The sequence below is a fragment of the Brassica rapa genome, chromosome A08, assembly GCF_000309985.2.
Source record: "Brassica rapa cultivar Chiifu-401-42 chromosome A08, CAAS_Brap_v3.01, whole genome shotgun sequence".
NCBI lineage: Eukaryota > Viridiplantae > Streptophyta > Magnoliopsida > Brassicales > Brassicaceae > Brassica > Brassica rapa.
Genome location: NC_024802.2, coordinates 18,332,697 through 18,354,523, shown reverse-complemented (window position 1 = coordinate 18,354,523; position 21,827 = coordinate 18,332,697). Strand labels below are relative to the sequence as shown.

The window sequence follows — 21,827 nt, the reverse complement described above, 5'->3', positions numbered from 1 at the left end:
ATCAAAAACATACTTGCAGCCTTTTCAAATTTAACGGTGTGTGTTTTTAATCATTACTAGCATACAAGCAGCCAAAGGAAACTTCTTGCAAATACTCAAATCTCAAAGAAACATTGACCCAGAAAACTCTCTTCTTCGCACATTAATTAAGCTGTTACTAGATCTGTAACTGCAGTTTGATGCATATAAGTAGTAGATGAAAAGACAAAAGCCTTTTTTGTTTTTCCTCTGTCGGTTCATCAATCTCTGATTCCTTTTTCATGTGAGAAGACTTAAAAGCTAAAAGGAGAAAACATGATCCATGAAGGCTATTGCTTCTTGATCTTTTTGTTTTTTTTTTGTGAAATGAAACTTTATTATGTATTTAATCAACCGGAACCTACAGTATCTCTCCTCCATAGCGTTTTATACAGTTTATTCAGAGAAGAAAGAGGAAACGAAAAAACTAGCAGAGCAGGTGAAGAAGGCTTGACCACAATTTCAAATATTGACAACCCTTTGAAACTTCAACGGCAACTGAACTACACAATCTTTTTCATCATCATCTCTGCATATTCTGTAAAAAAAAAGCAAAAAGATTCACAACTTTTTTCAAAAAAATATAAAAGCTGATGATTTTCAAAAGATAACAACAAAGCCGTATAATCATACCTTGGTTTCTTCTGGGACCTTGTATGCATCAAGCGTCACTTCAGCTAGATAAAGCCCAGGATGCAAGCTCTGTAGCCATGTCAAAAGCAAACAATAAAATAATAAATCAACTTTTAATCACATCAGATCATATCAATCAACAAATTACTTACATCGAGCTTTTTCTGAACGGTTCTCGGCCGCTTCTTCGGCCGGCGCGGTGGTCGGCGACCAAAAGCCGCCATGAAATCCTCCTCGATCTCCTTCTTCGACAGCTTCACGGAGAACTTAGGCCGCACCGTCGTCTCAGCTTCTTCCACCACGACTCCGCCTCTCGGCGGCGACGGATTCACTGTCCTCTCCTCAACCGGTTCCTTGCACGCTGCTGCTCTTCTCTTCCTCAGATTCCACGGCTTCGCCGGAGAAACCTCCTTCACCCTCTCTTGGCCGGAGCCATCGGGTTTCCGGTCTTCGCCGTCTTGCTCATCGAGAGCATACATGGATTGAGTGATCTTGTCCCTCACCGTCTTCAGATCCGACATGATCTTCACCCTGAACTCCTCGATCCCTTCCTCCTCCTCCTCGCCGCCGCCGTTCTCCGCAGATTCGCGACGATCTTGGTTGTTGTTGTTGCTGCTGCTCCGATGCTCAGGCAAAGACGAAGATCGCCGGCGGAGGCGATGATCGCCGGAAGTCGTGGAATCGTCGATCTTCATGCACTTGAGGAGTCGCTGGCTCCCCCACCTCAACTTCGGGAGCGTGAAGTTATGGAGACTCTTCGGTGGCTCCGGTCTCGTCGTCGTCGTCATCTCACCGCGCAATACCATTTGATCGGTGCACTGTCTTCTTCGAGGATCAGTCTCTTTCTCTTTACCGCTGAAACTCGAAGACTTTCTCTCGAGAAAAATCGCCGGAAAATTTTTAACCGGCGGTGTGTTTTTTCTTATTTGCTTTTTTTTTTTTTTTTTTTTTGTTAACGATGCCGTCAGAGAAAGGTTAAGGCTTTGTTTTTTTTATATATACGGAGGAGAAGGAGGATGCAGAGGGTAGTTTCGGTAATGTAATTGAATCTACGCTAAAATGCGCATGTGCTCGGGTTTTATATTTTCCCGGGTTCGGAACTTTTCCATTTTTGTAAGTGAGTAGTGACTTCACAGCCGTCGGATTTTCTAATCTTTCATCTTAGCCGTTTAATCGTAACTCGGAGTTTTCCTTTTTTTTTAAGGTTTCAAATTTTACATATACCAATTTTTTATTTTATTAAATTTGTCAGTTTTATGTATATTTTTTTATCAGAATTATTTTATTTTCCTTTTGGTTTAATTTATTTGTTCCATAATCAGAATCATTTTATTTTTTCCTTTCGGTTTGGTATACGTAAATATATTTAAATTAGGAACTGATTATAGTTCTTTTCACAATGTGAACTTACAATCTCATAAATAAAAATTAATTATGTACTTAGCAACATGCATTAGAGAAATCTTATAAAACAACTGAATTCAACTTTACAACTATTCTTATGTGACTGACGCTTGTGGATGGTTGGTCGGTCTCTGTTAGACAAATGCTTCTTCAGTTTAATGTATCATTAAGCTGGGACATGTTTTGCTAGAGAAACAAATCTCAAAAATGTAATATTTTTATCGAAAAGAAATTGAAAGTTTCCATATTCATCCAAAGGTAAGTTTCCATATGAGAAGTTGAAGTCAACTTTCCATTTGTTTGGAGTGTTTGTATTACTCAAGTCTCTCTAATAATGAAACTGATGATCATGAAAAGCGGAAATTACCAAAGCAGCAAAACTATTTACTATGTCCTAACTTCTCATAAACAGAAATTATGCATTTAAAGATGACTCTAGATGTATTTTAAGTATGATTTATAAAGTATTGGGCATCTCATTTGTATTTGATACTATCAACTGTGTAATCACTAATCACCATCTTTCAGTAATCAAGATTCAATATAATTCTTCCTTTTGGATACGTAAACAAGAATATAGAGTGACAACTAAGTACTAACATGAATAAACCTGATCTATTGATCTTGAATTGAGTCCGGCTAAACATGTAACCGGCTCTCCACAGTACCACAAAATGGAATTTGCAACTTGCTTTGAACTTTTGGATTAACAATCACTGAGATCTGAATATAAGCAGTAACACATCATCAGTGAGATTTTCTTTTTTATATACATTTTTCCTAGGGGTGCACTTTTGGTTATGCATTTTTAATTTGGACTAAGAGATGAGTTTTACCTCTGGCAATTATTTTCTCAGCCAGATTGTCGCTATGCAACCTTACGTTTGACACTGCAGCCAACCAGAAACTGCAATCCACTCTTGAGTACACGCTAGAACTATGTCAAGTAATGGCTTTTAGAGTGAATTTTCTTCTTATGCGATTTCTAAAAAACATGTTTTAGACATGTGCCAACTAGAATAGCATCATGATTACACTCTTGTATAGGAGACATGTTTTTCGTTTATCCCGTGTGCTTTTTTTCACCATATGCTTTAGTTCTATGTGTTTTCTCGAGTGGTTTTGTAACGCATCCAGCAGAAGTCAACAGGGCCAGTGTTCCATTAGCTGGACTTGGTCACTCAATTAAATGGTAAAAGGGATAGTTTCCGTAGTTCAGAGGCCTTCACCTGCTATCTGCATATGATAACCGCTTTTGTATTGGTTGTTTTTAATTAACCAAGATGAGTTGTATTTAACACTATATGGACTTAAGCTCAGAAAAAAAAAAACTATATGGATTTTTGTATATTAGTTCAGTCTTGTGTTACACTGTTACGATGTGCTTTTGGTCGAAATCTTATCAACATTTACTGTAAGCGCCAGGGTATATCTTCTCATTTCCTCTATGTATAAATGCACAACGTGCAAAAAAACATTACAAAACCTGATCTTCATTGTGATTTTACTTTTTTTGGTTTTGTTTTGACAACATAAAACCAATGTCATTTTTACCTATTTTGATTTTTTTTTTTACGGAATGTAATTTTCTGATATAACAGTATAGGATAATAACATCTAAAATCATATTATATTTAACCAAATCATATTAAATTATTTAGTTTTAGTTACATAGAGATGATCTTGCAATAATTATTTTTTAATTTAATTGATTATTTCCCTTAGATAAAGAGCGATTATAATTATGGGTTAATTTGTGAACTAGCTATATATTGTATGTAAATTAAGTAACTAGCTTTGATTTTGACATAATCTAGTATTTAACATTTATACCATAAACTACCTGGTTTTATCCTTTATTTTTGCAGGTACCTGGTAAAAAGGTGGAAAATAATAATGTGGCCAGTAAAAGAAGAGTCATCCACGTATATTTTTATTGACCACATACATATCCACTGAGTTATATTCTATATGAAATAGTATATAATTATAACTTTATCTACAACCCTTAAATATAAACATATCCCAAATCAAATCCTTAACTATTAAAACTTATTCCAATCTCACCCAACCTATATATTAAACTCTAAACTCTAATCAGTATACCCTAAACCCAAATCTAAAGCATAAACCCAAATATAAACCATAACCCCAAATATAAGCACAAAATCCAAATAGAATTGAACAAAAAAATAACATAGTACATATTTGTGAAATTATAAAATATATATAATTACATGGAAGAAGTTATTACTGACCTCAACCATACTCCTTCACCTTCTAAATACTAAACCTTAAACTCTAATCACTAAACCCTTACCCAAATATAAATCCTAAACCCCTAAATACTAACCCAATCCTAATCACACCTCAACCCCTAAATCCTAAACCTTAAACTCTAATCAATAAACTTAACTCAAATATGAACTCTAAACCCAAATATCAAAATTTAAACCTTAACCAATGTTAACCCCAATATTTCATAAACTAAACCTAAATTTTAAAAGACCAGTAAGATGCATTACCATTCTACATGAGGCATATAGAATAGAAATAATAAAAATGTAGTTGCAATCTAAAAAGCATCTTAACATATTTTTCAAATGCTAATATGGTCATGCCTTCATGGAAGGTGGTAATGCTTGCCCCAATGCCAACTCCAATCGTACATAAACTAAACACTATCAACTATCACTAAACCCTACATAAAATATAAACCCTAATCCAATGTCAACTCCAATCTTCCATAAACTAAACCCTAGCCACTAATTACTAAACCCTATATGGAAATATAAACCCTAATCCAATGTCTAACCCCAATCTTTCGTAAACTAAACCCCCAAGTAACATGCATTTCCATTCTACATGAGCCTATAGAATAGAAAATGTGACAAACGATATATCACAGTACATATATATATTGTTCAAATTTTGAAGTGTCTATGATTGTAGGGATAGAGGTAATGCTTACACCAAATTCAGATTGTTGTGGTGACAGAAACGAAGATTAACGGCATTAGAGAAAAGAGGTGGAAGAGATAACATCATATATGTATCATTCCCATTCAATGTCACATTGTATTCTGTTTTATTTGATGTCATAATAAATTTTATTCTATTTACGTTCAATATATTATTTCTCTTTACAAAATCATATACATACTAATATAAACCACATATAAACACCAATACAAAACTCATATCAATAGAACATGAAACAACAACAAACAAGATTTAATCTTCTCTTTCAAGCATCGAATGAAATATAACTTACTTTATAGTACATTATATATTAATAAACATGGCAAATAAGAGAAGAGCCAAATTTGAAAGAAAAACAATATGTTCCATTTCATAAAATAGTATAGAAGTATTATTACCCTTCCAATTCATCCATGACAAACCTGAAAAACAAAATGAAAATGAGGACACACATTAGTTTACAAGTTGGAAGGAAATGACAGCATATGAGACATGCTACTAGTATATGCATTACTTTATGCTTAAGTTAAATGTTTAGTTGTGTCAATTCCAAATAGCCTATGCGAGTAAAAAAGTAACATGTGCAATTAGAATTGAACCATCTGATATAATATATAATTTATAGATATAGAGGGAACAAATGGTCTGATGGAATGGAAAGCGAATAGTATTTTAGTTTTGATATGATTCTTCAGAAATAGCAGAGGAATGAAATGGCACATAACCAGTCTCTAAAACTAAAATTTTCTATTTCAAATAGTACATGTTCCATAAGATATTCCATTTCGCACAGAACTAAACTTGTTTTATCGCAAAAGGGACTTTTTATTCCAAAATCACGACCCCCCCCTTTTGCAGTGAGAAAATTTCAACCCTAAATCAATTTGTTTACCTCAGCTTACTAGATCGGGCATGCAACATAAACAATAAGTTATATTTATCAACTTAGAATACGGTAGGTCCGAATCTATTCCAGATAGGAGAGCTAACATAGAAATAATAGAATCTATGTCACAAAACAGAGAACTTACAATATTGCAACAGAACTCACCGTAATCGCTGATATGAAGGAGATCTGAGAAGAATCAACTTGGTGAAGTTGGAGAGGAAGGGTCTGTTACTGATCGCTGCTACAACTTTAATGCCGTCCGATGTCGGATGATGGCACAAGTGGAGAAAGTACACAATTGGAATGAGAATAAGAAGGAGATGACAAAAGCAGGCGGAGGCGACGCTGTGGAGAGAAAGATGTGAAGTCGAGTAGGCCACGATTTATTTTTGTGTGATTAATAATTAATTTTTTTTAATTTTTTTTTAGCAGGTTGCGCCGGTTGAGAGAAGGGGTATTACAGTATTAATATGTATATATAACAGCGTGTATAGGTCTGTTAAGTAAAATGGCTAGTATGTGAATTAGGCTTTTTTCATGGTCATATGACCCAATTTCCCTTTAATCATCTGACTAGAGCTGGAAATTTTAGTTTTTACCCGCGGGTCCCGCCCCGTTTGACCCGCTGCGGGTCGGCCATTTCGAAAAATTCAACATGCGGGTGCGGGTCAAGTCGATTCTATGCGGGACGGGTGCGGATCGGTAGATTTTGAATCGCGGGTACCCGTTAACCCGCAAAAAACTAAAAAAAATTCAGAAACTTCAAAAAATAATATATATTTTCGTAAAAAATATATAAAATAGTATAAATTCAGAAAATAATATATAATTTAATTATTTTATCAGAAAATAAGTATTATTTAATTAAAATATAATTAAAATAATTATTTTATTAAAATTTATATTATCCGCGGGTCCCGTGGATTACCCGCAAACTTGGGCAGGTGCGGGTATGTGAATATTTCTTTGTGGATCATGCGGGTCGATGTTTTGAGTGAAAAAAATGAGTCGACCCGCGGGTTGGCGGGGCGGGCGGTGCGGGTTGACCCGCGAACCCAGCTCTACATCTGACTGTATGTTATTTAAGGTTTCATTTTTATTTTTAGGAATGATTAATGAACAAGAGTGATCCGTAATAAGTGCCAATAGAATAGTTACAAAAAGGAAAATAACACAAATCTTATAATCTTAAAACAGAACTAGAGCTGACCCGCACACCGCGGATACTGGTTCATATATTTTTATACATTGATATTTATTTTTCATAATTAGTGTTATATATTTTACATGGGTTGTAATATAACTAATTGTATTCAAAAGACCTGAACCAATCGGGTAATATGGTTATTTTTGTTACAAATATCCGAATCCATTTCAAATACATTTGTTATTTAGATATTTTTATGTTCATATACATCAGAACCGAACTCATCCAGACCCAGAAAAAACTCAACTCAAAACTCACACATAAATTTGTAATATTCAAGCGGGCCTAATTTAAAAAAAAAAGATACCCGAAAAGAACAACTTGTACATAAATGGGTAGCAAATGTTCATGTCTAATTGATTTTATAAACTAATAAGAAGACGTTTCTATGTGTTTGCTAAATTAATGGAAATAGAAAGAGTTTTTTATTTAGTAAAATAATTATATAGAGTAAAAAATTAAGTGACAATAAATATAATATATTTTTATTATTTTGATTTATGTTATTGTTTTATTCATAAAAACATGTATTTGAATTATGTTTTTGGCTACATAATTTTTTACCAACTGATACTAAAATTAAAAAAAAATTTAGTGAATCGAACTAAACTAAACGTTTAACCATATGCAAAATCCAATTATTATACATTTTTTATTTTATAATTGGGACAAAGTTAATGTTGATTAACTAATAATTAAAAATCTGCACTATTATTATGATGGTAATATAACTAATGATGTGATGTATTGTTAAGGTAATATAATTAATGAAATTGTTAAATTAATTAAAATATAGAAATAAAGGTAATGTAATTATATTAATGAAATTACTAAAAAGACACTATAATTTTTTTATATTGTTATCTATGTTTTTAAATAATTTTCATTTATACTGCTATCCATGTTTTTAAATAATATCAAAATGTACTTCAGTTTTAATAATATAGATGTCTAATTTTCATAAATTTTAAAATTAATTTTAAATAACTAATAGACTTTGATGAGAGCTTTGAAAGTGAAAAAAATTTGGTTGAGAATATTATTATTCAATGGAAATTATAAAGTTGTAACTCATTTATATATTTTTAGGTAAACACAATAATCCAGCTCTACAAAGCAAATCAACCAAGCATCCATATATAATGCTCTAGCTTTGGGGAATGATTGTATGCATTCTCCGGTTTTCATCTGATGGAAAATTACTTCTCCCTTCATCTACTTAACCCGTGTGGCAGCAACAAGCGTTTAAAACCATTTGATTCCAGCGCTTACAACATACTCATCATCTTCCGTAATCTACAGCGCCTATAAGATTGATATCACACGCATGCAGAGATAACATCATCCTCTCTCTCCCAGAAATTCACTCTCATAGAGCAACCATACATTAATGGAAGACTTAATTATGATTCAGTCACCATGAAACTACGGAAGCAATAGCAGTGAGCACACTGTGACAAATCAACGCAACTTAATTCTTCACCCTTTTCATATCAGACAAAATCAAAATTCTTTATACAGATCTCTCCACCCGAAATCCAAATCAAGTAGGATTGTTTGTTCTATTGTTGCCCACTAAAGTCCTCTTGCTTCAACATACCACCGATCCTTGTTTAAATTAGAACTATCTCACAGATTTTTTGATATATAATTATAGATCGATGTGTAGATAGGAATTAATAAATTAACTAAAAAAAAGTAAAAGACGTAACATCCATATCTATAACATCAAATATTTATTGGTACAAGAATAAATAATAAAAACTTAGTATTAAATCCATTTTTTGGATTTTAAATTATAAATATGTAAAATAATTTCATCCAAATCTAATCGTCAATTTGAATAGTAAATTGAATTATAATTTTCATGAGCATTCAACGGCCATGTATTGGCAATCGCAAGCCATTTTTAGGAATCTTATTCCTGGTGGGGGCGGTGGGATTTTTTTGCAAGTTCCGATTTCCGTATTTTTATACTTGTGTTTGCACGCCCTTAAGCATTGTCCTTTATCATGTGGATTGCAGGGAAAATATAGTAGACTTATACATTTAATCAAAGGCTTCCTCGCTCCAACCGTTTCTGGTCATTTAACAAAATAATAGTGGTTGGTAAGAAAATAATAATGAATCGAGTCTGAAATATTGAAGCCTTTACAAATAATACATTTTAAGAAAATCACTAAATGTTTAGTTTACTGGATTGTTTGTCAAGATATTACATTCATTATTTTATAATTCAATCCACGAAAAAAGACAATTGTGATCTACATAAGTAAGAATGGATCAATGGATAGGGTGATATATATATATATATATAGTTAGTAAAAATAAACATTAATTCATAGTGTTTATCTTACCTGAATTGAATTTTACATTTAACTTATAAATATGTGTTTTACTCCAAAAATAAGGGTGTTCAATCTGATAAAACCAAACTAATTAAAACTAAACCGAACTGAAATAGAGAAAGTTGCTTGATTTGGTAATAAAATATACCGAATGAATTTTATTTCTAAGAAACCACGATATATGAATATGGATTGGTATATAACCAATCAATTACAATATAGAAATATAATTGTATGTTAATTATGTAAGATCATTAAGAATTTATACATGTGTTACAACAAATTAAGAATATATACATAATTTATTTTATTGAAATGGTCTTCATATTTAAAATGTTTATTTTAGTAATTTAATATTTTGGTTTAAGTTAAAAAGCTATGATTCATTTTTATTAAATTAAATAAAAACATAAACTTTACCTTTTTGTTAACAAATATATGTGCTAATATTTAGTTATTTATAATATTATGGATTATTAATTGTTATTATTTTTTTTCTATTAAAACTATTATAATTATTAACTTAATATGTTTACTAATTATTTTTAATAGTAAAAGAAAAAGGGAAAATATGCAATTTTAATACCAAATTATTTTCATGTTATATTAAAGCCAATTTCTAATCATATAAAAAAATTCATAAAATATTTTTAAAAAAAAATAAATTTATGGTTTCTTGATACAAAATCGAATAAACTAAAAACTGATAGTATATAAACCAAATCAAACCAAAGTAAATATGATAGATATTTTTTATAAACTGAAATACAAAAAAAAATTGAACCTAAGCCGAACTGATATCCGGATTGAACACCCCTACCCAAAAACAACTTTAATTTGTGTAGATATAGTTTGTATTTTTCGGGAGTTGAATGTTATCTGAAAAAAATATTTTTTAAAACTAATAATTGATAATTTAATATTGTAATTTTCTTTTGTATTTTTTTTTACAACAAAGATTCACATACTCATGTTGACTCTGTAAACCAGATAAGTAACTCTGCATCCATGTGAACGACGAAAGACGGTTGTTAACTAGCACTGCGTGCTAAGCTATTCGCCCTTATATATTTTTGTTTTGTAATATTAATAAAAACAACAACAGTACGTGAAACTTGGAAGTGCATATTGTAATTAAGAGAAGAAACGTGGACCAATCACATCGCATGGAGATAATTACCTGTTGATATTAACATGGAGATCATCACAAAAGTGATGAACAATTGTACACCTTTGGCCATTCTTCGTCTTTTATTCTTTATTATCTCTTTGGTTCTTTTGTTTTGATGAGATTTAATTGTCCTTTCAATCATCTGACTGTATGTTATATATATAAAGAGGTTTCATTTTTATTTTTAGGAATGATTAATGACCAAGAGTGATTCGTAATAAGTGCCTATAGAATAGTTACAAACAAAAAATGATGCAAATCTTATGATCTCAGAATGTTTAATTTTCATAAAATTAAAAATTAGTTTTAAATAACTACTAGATTTTGATGAGAGTTTTGAAAGTGAAACCTTTTTAGTGGAGAAAATAGTATTTAATGGAATGATAAAGTTGTAACTCATTTATATATATTTAGGTTATTTGCATTACTTATGTTTAAATTCATATTAATTGATTATTTAGTTTTTTATTAAATATTTTAAGCTTTTGGTCTTTAAAGAAATTTGTGACTGCACCATACATACTATTATTATTTTACTTTAAATCTTAAAAATTAGATGAAATAGTATTTTTGGAGTATCATTTTAGTTTTTTTTACGTTTGCTTAAGCCTACTTTTTGGTATTAAATTTTTGATATAAAGAATAAAAATTTATTTTGAGATATTAAATATACTAGTTGTTATAAAATATTAAAAGTAATTTTAAATTGTAAATATCTTCTTATAATTATGTTAGGTTATATTTGCATTATACTGCATTTATTAGTATTATATTGCATTATCATAGTTTAAAATATTATAATATTTTTATTAGAATAGTCATTTAATATTATATTGTTTCAAATTAAAATATTTAATCAGTTTTGTATTAGTTTCTGCTTAAAATTTTATACTTATAAATTAGTATAAGCTTATTTATCTTTTAACCTATTTTGTATAGATTAAAGATTATTTAGATGTTTTTATCAAGCATGGACAAATGTCTGATGTTATTTCTACGACTGGATCCTACTTTGTCCTTGTGTCTGGAACATTAAGTTTTTTAGTGGTTAGATATTGAGTTTTTTTTTTGGTAAAACATTAAGTTTGTACTCTTTTTCAACCTTTCTAATAAATGTAAAGTTGCAAAAAAAAATTGTGACACAACTATAAGAGAAACACTACACATGCAGTTACTAAGCATAAAAAAATATTTACAGTTTTATTAGAGCATATTCAATCTCAATCCATTTTTTTCTTTTCAAAATGAATAAAAGTGATTATAGAGTAAAACATGCTCTAACTTTATTTTATTTCTTATTTCATAATTAAATTTACTCCATAAATGAAATAATCGATTTTTTGTTTGTTCATTACTCTATTACGAAGTAAGAAATAGAATAGGATTATAATATGTTTTACTCCATAATCACTTTTATTTTATTTAAAAAAAATAAAGTTTTATATTAAAGATGCTCTTAACATAAAAAACCAAAACGTTTATGGCTGCCCCATGCCCGTCCTTAAAAATGGGTTTTACGTTGGTTTTATTTTTGGAGTATGCCCACTGAAAAGTCAAAGTTAGTTTTATTTTTATCTTTATTGAAAGTAGATCAGTTTCCCTTGGAAGATTACTTGTATTACGTTGGTATAATATACACAAAGTTGTTACAAGATTGTAGGGATTGACCCTTATCTATGCTAACATATCTTAACTGAACATTAGAATATTCTTCAGTATCTATTACCCTCCCTCAGTCCTAGCGTGGGGTGTACACACGCCTAGACTGTTTCGAAAACTGATGAATAGAGAAGAGGGTAATCCCTTAGTGAATATGTCAGCATATTGCATGGCTGCTGGAATGTGTAGAACTCTGACCTCCCCCATTTGTACTTTCTCACGAACAAAGTGAATGTCGATCTCAATGTGTTTTGTGCGTTGATGTTGAACCGGATTTGTCGAGAGATACACAGCACTGACATTATCGCAGAACACGACCGTTGCTTGCTTCAAAGGGCAGTTCATCTCGAGCAAAAGATTACGTATGCCGCACGACTCTACCACTGCATTGGCAACTCCCTTGTACTCTGCTTCAGCACTACTTCTGGACACTGTTGATTGTCTTTTTGCCGACCAGGAGATGAGGTTATCACCAAGATATAGACAGTAGCCAGAGGTTGAACGCCTTGTGTTTGGACATCCTGCCCAGTCCGCGTCCGAATAGACCGTAAGCTTCATGTTTTGATTCTTTAAGAGCTGTAGCCCGTGGCTCAGAGTTCCTTTCAGATAGCGTAGCACGCGATGCAGAGCCTTGAAGTGCGATTCTCTTGGATCGTGCATGAAGAGACAGATTTGTTGGACTGCGAATGATATATCAGGGCGTGTGAAGGTCAGATATTGAAGAGCGCCTGCAAGTGATCTGTACTCCGTTGGATTGCTTAACGGTTTTCCATCATCTGCCGCAAGTTTTGACTTGAGATCAACTGGTGTCGTACACGGTTTGCAGTCATTCATACCTGCACGTATTAAGATGTCTTCTGCGTAACGGGTTTGATTCAGGAAAAGGCCTTTGTTGTTGAATTTCGCTGATACTCCTAAGAATGAGTTAAGTGTTCCAAGGTCAGTCATGGGAAATTCGGATTTAAGGTCTGAGATGATCCTGTCTCGTAGTATTGTTGAAGACGCGGTGACGATGATATCGTCTACGTACAGGAGGAGATAAGCAATGTCTGGTCCGTTGATGTAGACAAAGAGACTGGTGTCACTCTTGCTTTGTGAAAAGCCGCAGGTGGTGATGAAGTTGACGAATCTTGCATTCCAAGCACGCGGTGCTTGTTTCAAGCCATAGATCGCACGGTTGAGCTTACACACGTAGTTGGGCTTTGTTTTGTCCACAAAACCAGGGGGTTGAAACATGTAAACTGTCTCGTCTAGGTTGCCGTGAAGAAAAGCATTCTGGACGTCAAGCTGATGAATGGACCAACCGCGATTGAGTGCAACATGGAGTACCGTACGTATTGTTGCAGGCTTTACCACTGGACTAAAAGTTTCAGAGAAATCCACTCCTTCTTCTTGAGACTTCCCATTAGCTACCAATCTGGATTTATGCTTTTTGAAAACACCATCTGCATCATATTTATGCTTATGTAGCCACATACACCTGACAATGTTAGTATCTTTTGGCCGAGGCACTAAATCAAAAGTCTTACTCTTAATAAAAGCACTGTACTCATCACACATGGAAGCATTCCAGAAAGGGTCCTCTAGAGCTTTTAAGTGGCTTTTTGGTAGAGGTGAACATGTGTTTTGAGCAAGAAGGGAGATAAATTGCTTTGGTTTGAGACTGCCAGTTTGGGACCGAGTTGCCATACGATGCCTTGGAGCCTCAGGTGCTGATTGTGCAGGCTGAGTTGGCTGTTGAACCGTAGGTTGATCAACTGGCGTAGGAGCAGGGGAGTTCAATAAGATTTGTCTAAATAAAGGAGACTGCTCCGATTCAGAAGAGAGGAAATCGTAATCAGACTGTTGAGTAACTTTGTTCTGATACGGGAAGGATGACTCGTCGAACTGGACGTGTCTTGACAATATTATCTTTCTCGTTTCGAGATCCAAACATCTAAAGCCACGGTGTTGAAGTGGATAACCGAGGAACACACATTTGGAAGAACGAGGAGACAATTTGTTTTTAGTTGCATTGTTCTGGTTTGGATAGCAAAGGCATCCGAAAACTCTGAGGTGAGAATAAGAGACAGGTTTCTGAAAAAGGAGAGTGTAAGGAATTTAATTATTTATGGCTTTGGAGGGGAGAAGATTTAGAATATGAACCGCAGTGTGTAAAGCTTCAACCCAAAAAGAGGAAGGTAGTTGAGCTTGAAATAGCATGCTGCGCACTGCGTTGTTAACAGTACGGATCATTCTTTCAGAACGTCCGTTCTGTTGAGAAGTGTATGGGCAAGAAAAACGAAAAGAAATCCCTTTGGAAGCAAAGTATTCATGAAATTGAGCATTATTATACTCTGTTCCATTGTCGCATTGCAGTGACTTGATGTCTTTTCCAAACTGGTTTTTGACAAAGTTTGCAAAGTGTTGAAATTTTGAAAAAAACTTCACTCTTGTGACGAATGGGATAAATCCATAAGAAATGAGTGTACTGGTCTAAGAAAAGGACATAGTATTTGAGTCCACCCAAACTCAAAACCGGTGAAGTCCACAAGTCAGAGTGAACAATTTGAAAAGGCTCAGTTACGTTTGACACAGAGTTTGAAAAAGGGAGTTTTATTTGTTTGCCTAACTGGCATGCATTGCAAAGTTTGGAATGATCCTTTTTATTACAAGGCAGATTGAAAGTAGAAATAAGAAATTGAAGAGTTTGTGGACTGGGATGTGCTAGACGTTGATGCCAAACACTTGAAGAGGTAGTGAGAAAAGCTGAATGAGCAGAGACTTTATTTGTGGAGGGTAAGACCGGATAGAGATCACCGGTACTGTCACTGCGGAGAATTTTCTTCCCAGTTTGAAGATCCTTCACAGAAAAACCAAATGGATCAAACTCAATTGAGCAAGAATTATCTTTTGTGAATTTGCGAACAGAAATTAGATTTTTGATAATAGAAGGAGTGACAAGAACTGTGTTTAGAGTTAACGGCCGAGAATAAGAGGCAAGAGAGAAGGAACCCGTGTTCTGTATTGGTATGCGACTACCATTGGCAACCATAAACGATTTTCCAGTGCTAGAATTAAGAACAGACGTTAGATTACCTGCCGAATTGGCTAGATGAGCCGTCGCACCAGAATCCATGTACCATTGATTGTCAGTTGGATCCATCAATGTCATTGTGTTGAATGCAGCCGCGAAATCCACCGTAGGGACGGGTTTGTCATTGTTTTGAGAACCGACTTGATTTTGAATTGGTGCGGCTGAAGGTCTTGGACCAAGGAGACCTTGTTGCGGGTACTGGTACTGTGGTGCTTGACCCCATGGCGACATTTGTTGCATTGGCCACATCGGATACCCATTGTTCCAGAACGGTGCGTTCCATTGTGGGAATGACGGTCGTTGGTTGTTGTTACCGCGACCTCTGCCTCTGCCTTGCTTCTTTCCTCTGTTTTGATTGAATCGTTGATGAGACTGTTGTGTTGAGGAGACTCTTTGATCGGTTTGTGCTGTTGTTGCCACCAATACCTTGTCTGACGAGGAAGTGTCTTTGTGTGCAAGCGATCCTTTGTTGCCTTTGTTGAGCCTATCTTCTTCAAGAAGTAACATTGATCTAGCATCATCAAATGATGGGAACGGTTGACGATGTTTGATTACGTTGATGATGTTGTCATACTTGCTGCTCAAGCCATTTAGCATGTATGTCACCAAAGTTCTCTCAGAGACAGGGGCGTCAACGTTAGTGAGTAGATCCGAGATAGACTTGAGCTCTTGACAATAGTTGTGGATCGTGAGGTCACCTATCTCTTTAGTTCGGAGATCATGATCAAGCTGGAGGGCCCTAGCTTCCTTGTTGTTGCGAAAGAAGTTCTCGATACGAGTCCAGATCTCACGAGATGTCCCGCCAGTCTTGAAAGTAGTTCTGAACAGATTTTTAGATAGCGTTCCATAGATCCAGAGTTTCACCAGACCATCGCGTTTAGTCCAGACTACATCATCAGCATCATCAGGGAGAAGTGTTCCATCGAGATGACCAGAAACGTCAAAGGATTGACAGTGAGTGAGAAATAGCTCTCTCCAAGCATCATAGTTATGGTCATCAATATCCAGAATGATTGGGATATGAGACTTGATGTTGGTTACGCCATAAGCACGTTCGAGAGGATTTAGAGGATGAAAGTGAGCAGCCATGGCGGAAGAGAGATGAGAGATATGAGAGAGAAGATGAGAAAAGAGAATAAGAAATTGGTTCAGGATCGATTAGATGATGAACCCTCTGATACCATGAAAGTAGATCAGTTTCCCTTGGAAGATTACTTGTATTACGTTGGTATAATATACACAAAGTTGTTACAAGATTGTAGGGATTGACCCTTATCTATGCTAACATATCTTAACTGAACATTAGAATATTCTTCAGTATCTATTATTTATTAAAGAAAACTGACTTATTTTTCTTCTTCTGAGAATTTCTGTTCATTTTGTCAAAAAAAAATGTTCATAAGTCTTTCTTTCTTAGTTTTTATTCTTACGTTTGTTTTAAGCTCAGAAATTTGCCTTGCAAAAAAAAAATGATACAGTTGTGTCTCCGAGTTCAATCTTCGAACTCGGTCAGTTCAAATATGGTACTGAAATCTGGTTCAAAAGATTCCCAGAAGAGTAGTTTGGATCGATAATCGGTACAGTCCACTCTATAGTTCCAAACGATTTCTTCAAATAAGCACTTCTGGGATCCAACTCTACAACTTATCAAGATTGAAATACTCAAACCAAGAAGAGCGAATGGCCATAACTCATTAGTGTCATCTATACGAGAAACACTACGCATGCAGCTACTAAGCATAAAAAAGGGTTACAGCTTTATTAACATAGAAAACCAACCAGGTCATATTGTGGCAAATGTTTGACACTAAAATTAAACACACTTAACCGATAGAAACGTATTATATAAACTACGGAAAACAAAATATTGCAAAGAATAAAATTGATAAAATTATACCAAAGATTAAGAAAATGATGATATAACTGCAGAATCAATATATTATCTCTTTCCTTAACTCAAAATACGTCCCGTAGTGCGACGGTTCGATGACGTAATGAGTCCCAGGATACAACTGCAAAAAATCTTCTGATTTGCGTCACTCTATTAGAAGCCTGACAAAACTAGTTATGTATATACTCTTAGACTCAAAAGAAAATCAAAGAGAAAGATAAAAAAAAATAATGAGGATAAAAAAATATGGAGGATTGTATATTTTCATGTATATCAACAAGTAAACACAAGTGCTTCTTTTATAACTTCTTAAGGATGAAACACGTTATGTAATTGAATGAGTTGACTAAGGTACATAATCATAATAGTAACTAGATTTTGATCTACGCACCCGTGCGAGTGTATTTTTTCAAAAATATGTTGCTATTTGTTTTTATATCACTATTTAGGATTGGGCAAAAACTCGAATCCGAAGAACCGAGATGATTCCGATCCAAAAAAGTAGTACTAAACTCGAATCGAAATTAATTAAATATCTGAATTATTCAAATTTTTAGTATTTATTAGAGAACTGAAACCTAATCTTATCCGAACTAAAGTATTTTGGGTATCTGAATATATCTGAAATAGATTTATATACTTATATATATTAATTATTTTTAGATTTAATGTACATAAAAACATCCATAATATATATGATATTTTTAAATTGGTTTAAATACTTAAAATATATATACAAATAGTTAAAAGTAAATATCTAAAATAGTTAAAGTATACTCAAAACACCAAAACTACTTAAAATAATTATTGATTTTCTGTCCAAATATTTAAACCAAACCAATTTATATGTTAAGTTTAGGTATTCTAACATATGTTATTCAAATTTATATGTAATATATTATTTTGTTTTTAAATTTTGAGAACTTTAGAGTATATAATGAATTAAAAAAAAACTAAAAATAGTTTAAATGGGTTATTCCAATCCAAATCGAACCCGCAAAGATCTGAACTAAACCCGGACCAAAATTTAGAAATATCCGAATGCGGCTGAAATATTTGATCCCAAAAACCCGAAACCCAAACAGACCTGTCCCGAACCCGAATAAGTACACGAACGCTCACCCCTAGTCACTATTATATATCATATATGTGTCATCATATAATTAGTCGTATTTTATAAGTACTATCATACAAGTAACCATATAATTAATAGTATTTTATATGTGCCATCATATAAGTAATCATATATATTATATTTCTAAAATTTTATGTGAAAAATAAAAATCATAATTTAAGTTGGTGTTTGAAATTAAGCTTTATATTGTATTTTTCTTATATATATTGAAAAAAATATAATGGTTATTTGAAAATATTTTAGTAAAAATCAATTTTTGAATATATGTATATTTTCGAATAAGTTTTTGATATAAAAATTTAAATTATTATTTTGATTTGAACTATGTATATCAAGTAACTTTTTTTTTGATCAAAGTATATCAAGTAACATAAGCCCATTAGTTTTTCATATAATATAATGGACTTTCAATTTTTCTTAATAAGATAAACCATTACTTTTTTTTAATATACTACTATAAATGTTTCCAAACAACATGATTAATCTTTTTTTATTTTTTATCCATGTTGCCAAACAAAATCTTAAAATACTTCTACTTTAATAATATAGATAAAGGAAATTGATTCCCATGACTACGATTCAAAACGTTAGTATATCAAGTCATAAAGTTGCATTGACCACATCAAAGCTAACAATATACTTTAATTGAGTTTATATTTTATATTTAACCAAATATCAAAATATTTTATGAATAGGATTGTCAAACAAATTATGACATTTAAGTCTAATCAACTTATTAAATCTAAATTCAAACCCAAATATCTAAAGTGAAATATTTGTTAACTTTTATATTTAACCAAATAATAGCTTTATAAGTTTTCATATCATTCAGTTTAGACCTCCATTTCTCATTCAAAACAACTCTGATTTTGACCAACAAATACAGTAACTCATAGTGTTCACGGTGACGATTACATCGTGCCTAAATTATGGTTCTTCCGACAGATGTCTATGTCAAAAACCCCATTGGAAAAATGGTCCACACCACTTTATTAAAAACGAGTTCCAACATTAAAAAGACCAAATTCGATTATACATTTGATCTGCAGAGTCTAACAAAGACCAAGATCGACTAGATAGCTAATCTACAGCGCAGAAGCTGAGGCCAACAGGTAAAGCCATATATGTTCAAACATATACCTGGAGCAACGGCAGAGGAGAGTTAGGCTGGCGGAGATAACAAGACCCAACGAGATCGAGGTTCGTCAAGGATCATCGGAGAAACTGAAGTTTCTGTCACCACTGAAGTCAAGACAAGTCGAACTAGGCATGGACATTTGGGTCTTCGGGTCGGGTTTAGGTCGGTTCCTTTCGGGTCCGGCTTCTTCCGGTCTTAAACATTTGGACTCAATAGGTACTTGTAAATTTTTCAGTTTAGGTTGGGATCGGTTCTTCTCGGATCCGGGTCAGTTGAGGTCTATAATTAAAATACATATAAAATACCCGTAATTTTCAGGTCGGGTCGCGTTCGGGTATTTAGGATCTAAAAAAAATAACCCAAATTCTATCAAATTAGTCAAAATTTGTCACATATATCTAAAATTTTACAAAATAACTTAAAATAAATTATTAATAATTAAATAAAACATTTTTAACTCTAAATTTTACATTTAAAACTTGATTTTACTTAAAATGTTACAAAAAATAATAACAAATATTGTTAATAAAAAAATATTTTAACTAAATCATAAAATATAACACAAAAAATCATAGTTTTGGATAATATACATGTTTTTAAGTCGGGTATGAATCGGTTCGTATCGAGTCAGATCTATTCGGGTTCGGTTCTTTTTGGATCCGGGTCTATTCATGTCGGTTTTCTTACGGTTTCGGTTCTTTGGGTAGAAGAATTTTGAACCTAATAGGTACTTGTAAGTTTTCGGTTCAGTTTCGAGTCGGGTATTTTTTGGATCGGTTCCGGTTCGGATTTTTGGGTCTAGGTTAAAATGTCCAAAGCCTAGGTCGAACATATGGAACCCTACCTAAGCTATCATTTTCTTTTTTCTGTTTTACTATTTAATGACCATGTTGTAGGTAATGATATCCGGAACATATAATAGAGAGGAATGGGTTTATTATTTAATGACCATGTTGTAGGTAATGGGGTTCTTCTTCTTCTTCTTCTTCTTCTGAAGAGCATATCTGGTCATTTTGTCAAAAAGAAAAATGTTTAGACGTCTTTCTTTCTTAGTTTTTATTTTTACGTCTGTTTTAAGCTTCGAAGTGTGGTTTTCGGAAAATGAGAGAATTGTGTCCCCGAGTTCAATCTTTGAACTCGGTCTCTTCAAAGATCGTACTGGTTGGTATTTGGGAATCTGGTTCAGACAGTTCCCAGGAAGAGTAGTATGGACCGGTAATCGGGGCAGTCCTCTCTACAGTTCAGAAGGAAAACTTCAAATAAGCAGTTCAGCTGGGATCCAACTCTTCGACGAGTCTGGCTACATGACGTGGCATAGAGATCTCACAAGTCCTGCTGCTGAAGACGACGCGCCGTTGTCTGCTTATCTGTCGGATACTGGAAACTTCATTGTGAGTAATTACTCTGGTGGCATCTTGTGGGGAAGCTTTGACTACCCAAGCAATGTCTTAATTCCAGGTATGGTGCTAGGGTATTATCCTGGATTGGATTACATCCGAACCATAACTTATGACGACATCTTCCACGAGGGAGGAACAGAAACAGGGTATGAACATTATATATGGGGGAGTAGTGGTACTAAAATTTGCCGTATCGACCCCATATACACTACAAAGGCAATGATCCAGACAAGAACAACCAATAGTTACACTTACAGTTTGCGTAGGAACACGACAACCAGCTACTACGCAAGTTTGAAAATGAGCGATACTGGCTTTTTGATCTGGTCCGAGTGGACTCGGAGAGATAGAAAGTTGAAGGATTTGGTGATTGCACCATCTGATATTTGCGATAAATACACTACATGTGGAAGTGGAACCAATACGTACTGCTCTATGAACCCGCTCAAGTCTTGTGAATGTTTCCCAGGGTTTCGGCCTCAAACTGATTCGGAGAGGAATCAAGACAGCTACGCTTTACATGGACATTGCGTGAGGAAATCGCCGCTGGCCTGCTCCGATGATGATGGGTTTCAGCTGCTGAAGAATATGAAACTTCCAGAAACTGATAATTGGACAATTTCTTACGAGGGAGTGGGTTTGGAGGAATGTAAGGAGAGGTGTCTCACGACCTGTAACTGTACGGCGTTTGCAAACACGGACATGCCAACTGGTGTGCGGAGTTGTGTGATGTGGACAGTAAGCTTGGAGGATACTCGACGTAACCGGGGTCAAAATCTTTACGTCAAACTGGCTGCTCTTGACATGGGTGGGTACTAAAATTAATTTATTATGCTCTTGTCTATGATTGTGTTTTTATTTTACTAAATAAATACG

At 33.7% G+C, this 21,827-nt stretch overlaps 2 protein-coding genes across 5 annotated transcripts; one reads left to right on the top strand and one right to left on the bottom strand.

Moving 5' to 3' along the window:
* Positions 1-280: 280 nt before the first annotated feature.
* Positions 281-18,686, bottom strand: LOC103835453. Of its 4 annotated transcripts, XM_033277516.1 has the most exons (5): positions 10,662-12,661; positions 1,113-9,213; positions 804-1,076; positions 652-720; positions 281-556 (listed from the first exon to the last, which is right to left on the bottom strand). In XM_033277516.1, exons 2-5 carry the CDS (start codon positions 1,455-1,457, stop codon positions 542-544), a joined length of 702 nt encoding a protein of 233 aa, XP_033133407.1. In that variant the 5' UTR covers positions 1,458-9,213; positions 10,662-12,661; the 3' UTR covers positions 281-541. The 4 variants fall into 4 exon arrangements, 3 of the variants coding, with proteins under 3 accessions (XP_033133407.1, XP_033133405.1, XP_009109878.2); XM_033277514.1 differs by having other exon boundaries at positions 804-9,213; positions 10,662-12,659; XM_009111630.3 differs by lacking the exon at positions 10,662-12,661 and having other exon boundaries at positions 804-1,074; positions 1,105-6,773.
* A 1,827-nt stretch (positions 18,687-20,513) lies between these two features.
* LOC117127532 (S-locus-specific glycoprotein S13-like) lies at positions 20,514-21,770 on the top strand. Its single transcript, XM_033278110.1, has 2 exons — positions 20,514-20,518; positions 20,630-21,770. The coding sequence occupies exons 1-2, from the start codon at positions 20,514-20,516 to the stop codon at positions 21,768-21,770; spliced, it is 1,146 nt and encodes a 381-aa protein (XP_033134001.1).
* Positions 21,771-21,827: the final 57 nt, after the last annotated feature.